At 33.1% G+C, this 14326-nt stretch overlaps 1 protein-coding gene and 1 long non-coding RNA gene across 5 annotated transcripts in view; one reads left to right on the forward strand and one right to left on the reverse strand.

Annotated features, from left to right (window-relative positions):
* The window catches only part of CDK13 (cyclin dependent kinase 13), a 126573-nt gene that overhangs the window by 76807 nt on the left and 35440 nt on the right, over positions 1-14326 (forward strand). For all 4 annotated transcript variants that reach the window (XM_058725461.1, XM_058725463.1, XM_058725462.1 and 1 more), the window contains exons 6-7: positions 6119-6308; positions 7349-7405. In XM_058725461.1, coding sequence (XP_058581444.1) covers positions 6119-6308; positions 7349-7405 — 247 coding nt within the window. The remainder of the gene's footprint in view (positions 1-6118; positions 6309-7348; positions 7406-14326) is intronic.
* Positions 1-14326, reverse strand: part of LOC131509593 (uncharacterized) — a 32189-nt gene that overhangs the window by 17284 nt on the left and 579 nt on the right. The window lies entirely within an intron of this gene.

A 14326-nucleotide genomic window follows, 5' to 3' on the forward strand; every position in this document is an offset into this window, starting at 1 on the left:
TAATGAAGTTGTGGTTATGTTAAAAAAGAGAAGAGGCAGTTTTTTATAATATTTATATAATTTATATAATATTTATATAATTTATAATATTTTCTAATAGTTGATATTTACATTTACCAAGTTGTCTCAGAAATACTTTTTATGAGGGCTTTGTTGAAATCTGGATGCAAACAAGATCTACATTGTATGTGGTTAATTATCTGCTCTTACGTTTTAAAAATTTCATTCCATTTATTTACTGAAGATTAGACCACATTTTGGATTTGGCTAAATGCTTCCTTTTGGTGTTTTTGGATTGTTCTTCTAACTCTCATATTTGCTATAAATGGTAATTAGATCTAGATGCTTATTTAGAGATAAGCTTGATTCTTTGGCAGTTGTGCTTAAAAGATGATGCTGGAAGCTATTATCTCTTATGGTTTCTATGGGCAGGGATTTAGGAGCATCTTTGCTGGGCACTTTTGGCTCACGTTCTCTCATGAGGTTGCAGTGAGGTGTTGACTAGATCTGTAGTCACTAGAAGGCTTGACTGGAGTTGGAGAATCAACTTCCCTCAAATGGCTGGCAAGGTGTAGTTCCACGGTTGGTGGGTGGTCTCAGTTCTTTACATGGGCCTTTCAGTAGAGTTGCTTGACTATCCTGACAGCTTCATGGCTGTCTTCTCCCAGGGCAAGTTATTCGAGAAGGTAAAATAGAACCTGCAGTGTCTATATACGATCTTGCCTTGGCAGTCATTGATATTATCACTTCTGCAGTATTCCTTTGGTCACACAGGCTGCCCTCGAACCATTGTGGGAGGGCAGAGATACCTGGACATAGAATTGTTGGGGACCATGTTGGAGGCTGACTAACCATAGATGATTTGTTTTTAAAGAAATTCATTTACTTATTTTTCATTCTAAGTAGGCTCCGTACCCAGCATGGTACTTGAACCATGACCCTGAGATCAAGAGTCACATGCTCTAGCAACAGAGCCAGCCAGGCGCCCTTACTGTAGATAATTTTAATTTAAAAGAATAAGGTTTATATTTGTTTGATCTTATACTTTTCTTTGTTCTATATTAAAAATCTTAATTCCCAAGGTACTAACCTAGTCCCATAATATACACAGAATTTCAAGATAACAATGCTAATATTAGTTACTAAGAAGAACACTGAATAAGGTTTTAGATTTCTTAATGTTTCTTTTTGTTCCTAGACTATACCCCACTAGGGATATTTAGTCAAAATACTATGATACAGACCTGCAGCCAGTTTGATACACGTTTAGGTTCATCTGTTTCTGATCTTTTATGGAAATACTTTCTTACCCTTTTTGATTAATGATGTATATTTATCATGTAAAACATTACATGACTCTAAACTCACAGGTTTAAAACAGGGCACATTCAGAATAGGCTCACTCGCATTTCTCTTTTTCTCATTCTGTCCCTTTCCCATGGGTAACTGTTATGTTTTTGTTTTTAAAGTTTAATTCATTTCAGTTTCTTTTCTACATATTCACCCTCCTCTCTTTGTATAAATAGAAGCATAATAGTAAATGATCTCCTGTGCCTGGTTCTTTCCTCCATAGTGGTAGAGATTGTCATCACCTCTTTTTATGGCTACACAGCACTCCACCATGCGGATGTACAGTTTATTTGGTCAGTCTCCTGCTGGTCGACATTTACATTGTTTTCAGTCTTTTACTGTTAGAAATAATGCTGCATTGAGTAGCTCTGTGCCTACATCATTTAGCATTTTTGTCAGTGAATTTTGGGACAGGTTCCTAGAATTGGGTTTGTTATAGGTCAAAGGGAAATGCTAAATATGATTAAATTAGATATTAACAGATTCCTAGCATGTCTGAGAGAGCGTTCCTTACAAGCTTTGCAGTAGAGTCTGGTGTCATACTTTAGGGTTGTTGTCAGTTTGTTATTGTGGTGAGCTTTCAGTTTGAAAAAATAAATTTTTATTCTGGGCGAGGTTAAGCAACTTTCCATTGATGGAATGGCAATTTGCTATACTGGTTTTTTGGTGGTTGTGGGTTTTTTTGTTTTTTTTTGGGGGGGGGATCTTTTTTTTGCCTACTTTTCTTAAGGTTGTTAATCTTTTTCTTTCCGACTTAGAGGGACTTTTTATAATGGATATTAATAAATTGCCTGGAATATAAGTTACAATTGAATATTTTCCAGTTTGCTTAACTCTTCTAAATTTGCTTGTAGTGTTTTTAGCCATGCAATAGATTTTTATTTTTACATAGTCGCATCATGGAAGTGTTTTCCCTCTTATTGCTTCTTGATTTGATTCCTAGTTAGGAAAGTTTTCCTCATTCTGAAGTTAGGAAGAAACTCATGGTTTTTTTTTTTTTTTTTTTTTTTAAGTGTTCTCATGATTTTATTTTTTATATTTAGGACTTCTTCGTTTGCTTTTTATGCTGGTGTATGTTGTGAGGAAAAGACCAGTTTTATCTGTTTCTGTCTATTTCAATTGCTCAAATATTGTCAATAAATCCATATTTTGCCCTATTGAAATGATACACCATCTTTATCATATATTAAAGTTTTGTATGTGCTTGGGTAATAGATTTCTGGATTTCTGCTTTATTTCATGTTTACTTGCAAATATTACACTTTCTAGTTACAGACATTAACACTGTCTTTATATCTGGTAGAGCCTCATGCCCAGATCCCCTTTTAGATGTTTTCATTGCTATTCTTATATTTTTCTATATGGATATAACATCAACTTTATGTTTAATTGTAGGGAAGAAAAGCTATTTTAAAAAATTGAGCTTGTGATTAATTTATAAATTACTTAGGGGGAATTGACATCTTTTTCATGTTGAGCCTTCCTATCTAAGAGTGTATGAACTTTTTGTGTGTATAGTTTTGTCTCGTAAGAGTCTTACAAGTTTATCTTTGAAGGATTTGGCACATTCCTTAAATTAAAAAAAATTAATCTTTTATTAGAAACAGAGCCTTCCATTTTGTCTTTTAACTGGTAGTTACGTTAGTGACTCCTTTATGTTTTATTTCTGCTGTTTTTTTTAAATGTGTTACTGTTTTTAATAATTTTCTCGTTGAATGTTTATGTCTTTTGCAGGGACCAAAAGATAATTTCATCTGTATAGAGAGATAGTTTTCGTTTTAATTCTTACACCTGTAATTCAATTCTAATAGAAATAGAATGCAAGCCGTTATATTTTAACTTAAAATGATCTGTTAGCCTCATTTTAAAAAAATCAGTCTGTTTAAATAATATTTTTATTTAACCCAGTGTATCAAGTAGATTATTTCAGAATGTGATTGGTATAACAGATTATTAAAGTATTTTATATTCTTTTTGTTGGTTTGTAGTAAGTCTTGGAAATCTGTTATACATTTTATACTTCCAGCACATTCAGTCTAGCCAGATTTCAAGTGTTGAATAGCCACATGTGGCTTGTGGCAACTGTATAACACCATGCACATTCTAAATACTTTCTCTAACTGTGTTATTTAATGTCATCAAAGATTAATCTGTCAAATGCATACTATTTTATAATCTACTTACTTTATCTTAACATCAATATTGTACCTCTACAATAATTTTCAAAGCGCATGGTATGGTATAGATGTACCATAATAAGCCAGTTTTTTGTTTGTTTTTTGTTTGCCTATTGTTTTGCCTTTAAGTATTTTATTGCACTATTGCTTTTAGTGAACATGCTTATAGCTAAATCTTTGCAATCTTTATTTCCTTTTGCTGAATATCTATAAATGCACTTGCTCTGTAAAAGGGTATGTAATTTTTAAAGCTTTGGTGTATATTGCCTACTTATATTTTATGAATCTTCTAATTTACTGATACTACATAACAGTGTCTATTTACCTCATGAGGCCTTTGTTAATACTGTGTATTTATTGTCTTTCTTTTGAAATGCCTTTAGTTAAAACCCTTTAGGTAACCCTTCGGTTAAAAGTGGTATATTGCTTTGTATATTTTGATTGATAGTGAAATGTGTGTTTGGATATAAGCATCTTTTGCATATTGACAGTTCATTTTATTTATCATTTTCTATTGTGGGATTGGTCTTCTAACGTACTGATTTGTAAGACTTTGTTTTATATTAAGGATATTAATCTGTTTTGTAGCAAATATATTTCTCCAGTTTGCCATTTGCCTTTACCTCCCTTTTTTTAATTGTATTTTAAAGTTTATTTATTATTTATTTTTGAGAGAGAGAGAAAGTGCACACGTGCACAAGCAGGGGAGGGGCAGAGAGAAGAAAAGAGAGACTCCCAAGCAGGCTCTGTGCTCTCAGTGGGACTTGATCCCACGAACTGTGAGATCATGACCTGAGCCGAAATCAAGAGTCAGACGCTTAACCGACTGAGCCACCCAGGCACCCCTTGCCTTTACCTTTCATATTGTTTACTTATGTACATGATTCTAAATTTTTATTTAGTGAAATCTGTTGGTTTTTTTTATGGGGTTGTGTTTTGTCTTTGGTGTAACTCACCCATCTTCCTGTGGGGTTATGGTATTTGTTCCAATACCAGCTTCACCTTGTTTTTTCTTCACTGACTTCAAATGCTTGCTTTCATAATTATTAGATGTATATTGACGCTTTATTTTCTGGTGTATATTATATTACACTTCTCTGTCCCTACAGGTTATATGAAATCTCTGGTAGGGCAGATGTTCATTTTCAGAAACATTTTGGCTGGTACTTTGGTTCTTGTTTTCTTTAAGGTGAATTTTAGCATTATTTTGTGAAGTTAATTATCTTCTTAGCAAGAGAAAATAGAAACAAATCCTTGGCTCTTTTATTGAAACCATTTTATAGTACAGAATTTTATAGTTTGGTATTTCGTAATGAATTTGTATGGTTATTGTTAAAGTTTATTTTCCTGGTCATTTGTAGTAATGTTTCTTCTGTGGAGTCGTGTAAATTTTATTTTCTACTAAGTTGTTACTTGCATATATGAATGCACCTTTTGCTTTTTGTATATGATTTTCTCTAACTTAGGTAGTCTCTTTTTATTCTATTGGATTTTCAAGGAAAATAGTCATCTACCAGTAATTCTGTTTTTCTTCCTTTCAGTGTTTACACATTGTCTTTAATTTTACTTACTAACTTCTACAGCAGTTAGTAATAATTAATGTTTTTTCTTGTTTATAACACCAAGCATTTTACTGCTAAATATGACTTGGTTGTTGGTTTGAGAGAAGGGTACCATCATAAACTTGTTTTTCAATTTTTATTTACATTCCAGTTAACATAGAGTGTAACGTTAGTTTCCGGTGTACAGTTTAGTGACTCGGCACTTACATAGAACACCCGATGCTCATCACAAGTTCACTCCTTCATCCCCAACTTTTAAGAGTATTTTTTTTTTAAGTTTACTATAAGTAAGATCTTGGCTCTGTTTTTAGTTAGGAACTGATTGTTAACTTTCTTCAGATGACTTTTTTGGCATATTGATAGCTTATTTTCTTTGATAGATATATTGAATTTTGTCAGCTTTTCCATGAATATTTTTAGATACAGCTTTGGATTCAATTTCTACAAGCTTCAGTTAGGGTTTTTGGATCTCTTATAAGTACAGTTGTTATGTATGTGCTATGTGCTATTTTAGGTTTTGGTAGCAAGATTAAGTTGGTTTTATAAAATAAAGTTGTAATTTGTGTGCTTTCAAATGCTCTGGAGATGTACAAACAGAATTAAATTATATGTTTATTGAAGGCTTAATAGAAATCATCTAAAATCAAACTGGGCTCAGATTCTTTTCTTATTAAATACAATTCTTTTAACACTTTTAAATTTTCTTTGATGAACTGTACTCATTTTATTCAGCTTCTGCTGAGAGACAATTTGTTCAGTGTATAAAGCAGTTAATTTATTTTACATTAATCACGCCCAGAAGCTATGCACTGTAGGGTTGATTTCCATATCTTAACAGTTTTCTGTTTCCTTGGGACGTTTTTATTGATTTTAAATTCAGAGAGAAAGATGAATGTTATTGAAGTCACAAAGTAGGACTTCTTTTCAAGAGATAATTTTCTTCACAGCATTTTTTTTTTTAAATTTTGAGCCTATAGAAAAGTCTTATAAGAATAAAAATTTTAATGTGTTAACTATTCTTGTTCTTAGGTGCATTTTATCTGGTGTTTGAATATATGGACCATGATCTGATGGGACTACTGGAATCAGGCTTGGTTCATTTTAATGAAAATCACATAAAGTCATTTATGAGACAGCTTATGGAAGGCCTGGATTATTGTCATAAGAAGAACTTTTTGCATAGAGATATTAAATGTTCAAATATTCTTCTAAATAATAGGTATGGTATGAGTCTGATATATGTGTTTCAAATGAGTATTATATAATGTATACTTTGATTCTGTTAAAAAGATTTAAAATTTATTGCTCAAGCTGTTATAACATAATCAGTGTTATTACTGCCAGAACTGCATCTGAACATGTGTTAAATACACTTTGGTTAATTTTCCGATAATGGTTTTTAGTGTACATAAAATAATACTTAATCAATTTTCTTATTTGATATTCTTCCAGATAATGTGAATGGATATTCTTATAATTAATAATGATTTCAGCCTTAGGTTAAGAATAGTTCTGAGAATTTTTTTTAATTTAGAATTTGTTTTACACCAGTATCACAGTTTTAAAGTGAACTTTTTTTGAAGTGTGTATACACAGACACACACACATATATACTTATACACACACACAAGTAGATATTTAAAGTTTATGTTAAACATTTTACTGACAGCATAACCTGAGCTCTGATAATTCTTTTGTAAGTAGTACTCCTTGTTAGTTTAAGTGAGATATGCCTGGTTCTGATTTTAGTTACTAGAAAGGGTTCTATGTACCTAGCCCCTCTAAGAATTGGAAAATTAAACATAAATTTAAAATGATACGATTTCATTCTCATGCTTTACTGTTTTGATTTGAACAAGTAATATGTCTTAATACTGAGTAGCAACAATAATCTCATTTTATTTTCATTGAAGTGTACTTTTCTTAATAGGAACTAACTAATACTAAAATACTGTTAATACTAGTACAATAATAGTAATAGTTGTGGTGGTTGTACTAGAATAATAGTAGCTGAAATTGTCAAAGGAAAAGTACTGTTTGTTTGGTTTTTTTTTTTTACTTGTTTATCTGTTTACCTTTCCTTATAGGACTTGGGGTACTGCTGTGTGATCAATGTTAAAGTTTATATAAGTATATTTTTTATTAGTTCTAGGAATAGAATATGAATGTGTATGATAGGATTAGATATCTATGAATATGTACAAATATGTATGATTTCATAGTAGACTAATAGTTTATGTTCATTTTGTCTTCCACCAGAGGGCAAATAAAACTTGCAGATTTTGGACTTGCTCGATTGTATAGCTCAGAAGAAAGGTAAGAGTATTTTCAAATGAGTATTATAGACAATAGAGACCAGTTTTAAGGACAGCTTATTGATAGTTTATTTTTTTTTTTAAGAAATAAACTTTTTTAAGAAAAGGGAAATATACTATACTTTTCATTGTTAAATACAGGAAATAATATAATTTTATACCATATTGGATTGACTGTTTTAATTATAAATTTTATGTATTTATCTCAATTTAAAAATAATTGTTTTTTTGGCACTTTAGAGGTAAATAAAAATTTTTTTTAAATGTGTCATTTTAAATGTATCTTAAGTGCAGATCCAGATATTAAGATGTTGGTGATTTTTGTGTTTAGTGAAAAATATTAGTACAGTATGTGCTTTTTTTATACTGCATGTTTAAGCTCACAAATTTTGTTTTAGTTATTAATTTGGATTCCTTTTTTTAAAAACTCAAGTTTTATCTATAGTTATGTTTGTTGTAAACTCTCTAGAACCTTTTATTTAAACTATTGTGAGAAAGTTCCATTGTATAACTCTTCTCTGTATGGAGCTTCCCTGGCTGCACTTGGGACGTGTATCCCATTTTGGCTCCTTTGGGCCTGGTGGTAGTGAAATAGGACTTGCCTCATTAGAACTAATATGTGGGAGTCTGGCTGGCTCAGTGGGTGGAGCATGGGATTCTTGATCTCGGGGTTGTAAGTTTAAGCCCACACTGGGTACAGAGATTACTTAAAAAGAAAATCTTAAAAAAAGAAGAAAACTAATATGGAATTTCAAAATTATTTTTGTGAAGTAGTGGATTTTATATAAATATTCTATGGAATTAATTGGGTTTAATCTATCTCTAGTTTGGTCAGTTTCTTTCCTATCAAACAACACTGTTTCTTTATTTCCAGATATATATTCTGAAATACTTTATGCTTGACAATTCTGTAATTTCTTTAGTGCAACTATAATTTAATCATGATACAAAAGTTAATTAGAATTCTCAGAAATAGGTACTTTCACTGAATGTTGGCCAGTTTCTGGTTGGTTGAAAAAAATCCTCTTTGAATTTTTTACAGTGAAAATTTATTTCTTTTCGTATCTTGCATTGTCTGTTATGTCATTCTGAAAATTATTTTCATTGTTTAGTGTGGAGAGGTTTTTAAATGGTGTGTTTTGGACCCATGAGAATTCATTAAATCCCTCAGAAACTATGGTATGGACCAGTTGTTACAGACCTACTTTAAAAAGGCAGAGCTTTTTGGCTTTTGTTGTTTTACCTGCCATACTTCTAATTAATATTTTATTTTAAGAAAGAGTCATAGGATTTATTTTTTTTAAGTTTGAAACTTTTCTAAAGCCTTAAAAGCTGTAACCCTCATCTTGCATTTGAGAAAACTGAGCCCTAGAAAGGGTTGAGTTAAAGATAAAAAAATATTTGTTGGCAGAGTCCAGAGTATGTGTAGTTCAGTTTCCAACTCCCAATTTTTTATTTTTTCTATCACCTATAATAGTGCCTCTTGGTAGAAATTGAAGAAAAAAATAAACTGGCCAAGTATGCACTTAATCCAAAACTTCTCTTGGGAGTATATTTTTTGAGTAACTAAATTTCGTTGACTATTCTTTATGGGGAAGTTCTTTTTTTTTTTTAACGTTTATTTATTTTTGAGACAGAGAGAGACAGAGCATGAACGGGGGAGGGGCAGAGAGAGAGGGAGACACAGAATCGGAAGCAGGCTCCAGGCTCTGAGCCATCAGCCCAGAGCCCGACGCGGGGCTCGAACTCACGGACCGCGAGATCGTGACCTGAGCTGAAGTTGGACGCTTAACCGACTGCGCCACCCAGGCGCCCCTGGGGAAGTTCTATTTAATTAAAGATTCTGTCCTCTTAGCTGGTTATTTGAGATTTCACTGTAGTTTCAATCATCCTTTCTTAATACAGGTATATGTTTTTGTCAAACTTAAATGTAAATCCCTTCTTGATTTCATGTTAGGTTTCAGTAGAAATGGAGAACAGCTAAATTACCATTTTTTGTCTTATTTTCATGTTAGTGAAAAATCTTAGTATAGTATATGCTTTTTATACTGTATGTTTAAGCTTATAAATTTTGTTTTAGTTATTAATTTGGACTTCCTTTTTTTAAAAAAAACCTCAATTTTATATATAGTTATATGTTTGTTGTAAACTCACTAGAATCTTTTATTTAAACAAACTATTGTGAGAAAGTTCCACTGTATAATTCATTTTATGTTGATATTTATTCACATTAGAATAGATATGTTCCAGAAAAACTGACTGTAAAGTCAAGTTTTACCTATCAAAATACATTTTCTAATTTATTTTACCTTTTAAAAATGGAGTGTTGGGGGGTGCCTGGGTGGCTCAGTCGGTTAAGTATCTGACTTCAGTTCAGGTCATGATCTCACAGCTGCTCATGCGTTCAACCCCTGCATCGGGCTCTGTGCTGACAGCTCAGAGCCTGGAGCCTGCTTCAGATTCTGTGTCTCCCTCTCTCTCTCTTGCCCCTCCGTTAAAAAAAATTTTTTTTAAATGGAGTGTTGGGTTTCAGGGGAGTGCCAAGGGTGTGGTGTGTTCACTGAGCCGGGGTCCCCATTGCTGTACTGAATTGATACAGGAATTTTGGGCTTAGAAAGGTAGGAAGTTTAAAATTTGCATCTTCAGGTAATGTGTAGTAAATGTTTCTGCTTACCCAATTTTTGTAAGATAAAACCTTTTGGTGTATTATTTTGTTTTGTAAGCAAAGTTTTTCAGGGGCTTATGTACTCCCTTACAACTTTTCTTTTTCAGATTTGAATAATTCCAATTTAAGATCAGAGTAGGTTTAATTTTAATGGAATGACTTTAAAATATATATATTGTTATAGTAAATTTTAATAACCTACCAGTTTCTAACATACTGCCTTTAGCAGATTTACTATTGTTCCGACTTTTCTAGATATTTTTAAAAATAAACATACCATGATATTTCATTCATACTTCTTTGTTGTTATAAGCAGGAATAAAAGTAAGGCTTTACAGTAATAACACTCATCCAAATGTTAAATCACTTTGAAGTGTTTTCTAAGTAACTAGCTGTTACAGATAGAATAACTGAAGTGTTCAAGAAATTATTGCAAGGTTTTTTTGTTCAGAAATTGAGCACATTTCAGCTTACCACTAATAGCTTCAACTACATTCTCACTCACTTGGTTTCCGATATCTTTTTTGAATTTGGAGAACTGGATGGAATTCTCTCTAGTACTTAGGAATTGAACATGGGAGGTGATGTGACCATTGTGGATCTCCTCTGTCACGTGTGCTACAGAAGAAAGAACCACTGAGTTAAAATTAGGGTGAAAATGATTCCTTTAAACTTGAAAAATCCTTTTCTCATTTTGGGAAATATAGAACTTGAGAACAGAGGGTTTTGCCCATTTCTTTATACCCATTCATTTTTTTCAGTAGCTATTTTAAGTTCAACTTTTCCTGAAACTTTTAGCCATGGTAATATACCCACATCTGAGTTTTTATTTTACCAAGTCATTGCTCCATTGCTTTCCCAAATGATGGGATATCTTTTTCTCTTTATGTGACTGTCCCATATGAATAAATATGTGCATCAGGAAAACTTTGGTTCTAGTCCTGGCATTTCCATTTCTTTAAGAAGTTAATCTTGGGCAGGTCACTTAATCTCTCTATATTTCATTATTCACAACTTTAAGATGAAAGATTTTGTTTTATAAAATTTTTTTAAGTTTATTTAGAGACAGAACGCATGCGTGCAAGTGAGCAGGGGAGGGGCAGAGAGAGAGAGAGAGAGAGAGAGAGAAAATCCCAAGCAGGCTTCACGCTGTCAGCACAGAGCCTGACGTGTGCCTCGAACTCACAAACTGTGAGATCATGACCTGAGCCAAAACCAACACCCAGACGCTTAATCGGCTGGGCCACCCAGGTGCCCCAAGATGAAAGATTTAAAATCTCTAAAATCCTTATTTAAAGTGTATTGAGAAACCTATCTTTTATGGTTCTAAGAGTTAGTGTAATCAAAATAAAAGTTTCTTAAACATTTTTAAAGGTAATATCACCATCTAGTGGCTTTTCATAAAATTGCCATTAAAAGCAAAATTAAATTTTTCCAAAGCTAAGTATCAGTGGGAAAGGGAGAAAGTATTACCTCTTGCAGCTTGTCCAAGGACTAGATGAATTTATATTCAGGACATATTACTTGTGTTCTTGCCTTTTCAGTCAAGCTAGAATTGTAGTCATCTTAAAGACAGAGACCATATTTTAAACTTTTATGTTTTTTATGCCCTAAAGTGTAAAACACATTCACACTAACTGCTTGATTAATTCTGATCCAAGAGACCAGCATTCTGATCTGGAGGACCCTCCTGATAGAGATTAGTGCAGGGAGCTCTGGGGACTACAGATAATACAGAGTACTTCTGGGAGATCCTGGGCCAATATTAGGACCATAGTAATAAAAAGATGGCTAATAACATATTAATAACAATAAAAAATGTGGCTAAACAAGCTTTAGGAATGGAAATCTCATTTAGATTACTAACCTAACCATATGATCCAGATTAAATTGTACTTCCTTTGGCCCTAATGGAGTAGCTTACATTTTTGAGCATATAAAATGGGAAAGGCAGTTTAATTATCTGGAGTATGGTGTTCCCCCTCTTCATGTAGGGTAAATGTATTCCCTCAATGCTGAAGATTTACAAATTTCTCTTTCTTTCTCTTGATCTTTCTTTTGATCTCTAAACCTGTACTGGACATAACTGCACAACTCCACCTAGGTGGTGTAGGTGCTTTAAACATACTGTACAAAGCCTGTCTTCGTATTTCCAGAAAAAAAGTTTGCTCTTTTCCTTTATTCCCCATTTTAGTTGAAGGTATCAGTCACTCTCACATATAGATATGTCTCCTATAGACCACTGTAAGTAGAATTGTATTGGTTTTCCTGCCTCTGGGCTGTTTCCCTAACATTCTTTTCCTTCTGCCATTCTTACCAATTGCTGTCCCCTGCCCCCCAGATAATAGCAATGTCAACTCTTTGTAGTTCCCTTAAACAGGTTAAGCTCTTGAATGCCTTTGTGAGTCTACATAAGTTGTTTCCTTTGTATGGAATTATACTTTCCATTATCTGAGTCTGATGTTTGTTTTTTTTTTGAAAAATTTACCCTGAATCCTACAGTCATTATTGGTCACATCTTCCTTTATGTATCCAGAGTACATTTTTCATTATTTTATGTAGTACTTAAAGTATATTATTGTAATTTATATCGATATTACCACCAGACTTCAAGGCTTTAAACAACTACTTGGTTGGTTGGCTCTTTGGTCTAGCCATCTCTTGGTGCTTAGTGCAGTACCTAGCTCAGAGTGTCAGTAAATACTTGTTTATAAAGAAGGAACAGGGACCCCTTGGGTTGCTCAGTTGGTTAAGGTCCAACTCTTGATTTAGGCTCAGGTCATTATCTCACACTTCATGAGTTCGGGCTCCACATTGGGCTCCTCGCTGACAGTGTGGAGGCTGCTGGGGTTCTCTCTCTCCCTCTTTCTCTGCCCTTCCCCTGCTTGTGTACTTGCTCACTCTCTCAACATAAATAAATAAACTTAAAAAAAATATATATATATATACATATATATATATTTTTTATATATATATATAAGTTTATATATATATATAAAGAAGGAACAAACTTAACTAGCATTTGTGCATAGTACTTTATTTTATATATGTATGTATACATATATACACATACATTCATACATACATACATATATACACATATACACATATATTCACAGTATATAATCAAAAGCATTAGACTTTTGATTTTGGTTTAGGTCGTGTTCTCACAGTTGTGAGATCGAGCCCCAAGTCGGGCTCTGTGCTGAGCCTGGAGGCTGCTTGAAATTCTCTCTCTCCCTGTCCCTCTGCCCTCCCCTGCTTGTTCACTTGTGCATGTGCTTGCGCTCTCTCTCATAAATAAATAAATAAATATCATTTAAATTAGTGAATTAGGTAATTTGAAATTGGCTTTATTTGCCAACTCCATCTATCTTGGTATTTGCTTTTATGATTAAAAGTCTGTCTGCATACTTTCTCAATATTTGCTTCCTTCTTATTAGACACTAAGGTAGAAAGTGAGGTGGGACACCTGTTTTGCAGAATACTTGAATAAATCATGTAAGTTTTTTCTTAACTTTTAAACAATCATTTTGTCTTTTGTCAATATTAACTTCTAAACATTTAAAACTAGTTTATTGAAAAGCTTATTTAAAATGTTTATTTAAAAAATGTTTAGCACAGACATTTAAAACATAATTATAGCACCATCATCTTAAAAGTTTTCTTGCTAGCTCTGCTCTCTCCCTGGCTTATCTCCTAGCTCTAGAAAATGAACATTTGCTCAGCCTTCTCAGGAACTGATGGTTCAGTGTGCTTGAAACAAGAACCAAGTAGTAAATATTTTTTTTTTTTTTTAATGTTTTTTTTATTTTTGAGAGACAGAGCATGAAGGGCAGAGAGAGACGGAAACACAGAATTGGAAGCAGGCTCCAGGCTCTGGGCTGTCAGCACAGAGCCCGACATGGGACTCGACCTCGTGAATCGTGAGATCATGACCTGAGCCGAAGTCGGCCACCTAACCAACTGAGCCACCTAGGCGCCCTAGTAATAAAGATTTTTATAGGCCTTATGTGCATATTCTCTAGGAGGAAGAGAATGTGTGTGTGTTAAAGGTATAACATATTGACGTTTTGTGTTGTCCCTTTGACTATTTGGAAAGGAAGTCTGGAAGCAAGGGCAGTCAGAGAGCTGTTGCAGTAAACCTGGGTAGGATGATTATGGCTAGAACTTGGGAATGGGCATAGATGTTGGCAAAACAGATGAATTATATCATAAGATATAAAATTGTTAAAACTTGATAGTTGCATATGTTTA

The sequence above is a fragment of the Neofelis nebulosa genome, chromosome 4, assembly GCF_028018385.1.
Source record: "Neofelis nebulosa isolate mNeoNeb1 chromosome 4, mNeoNeb1.pri, whole genome shotgun sequence".
NCBI lineage: Eukaryota > Metazoa > Chordata > Mammalia > Carnivora > Felidae > Neofelis > Neofelis nebulosa.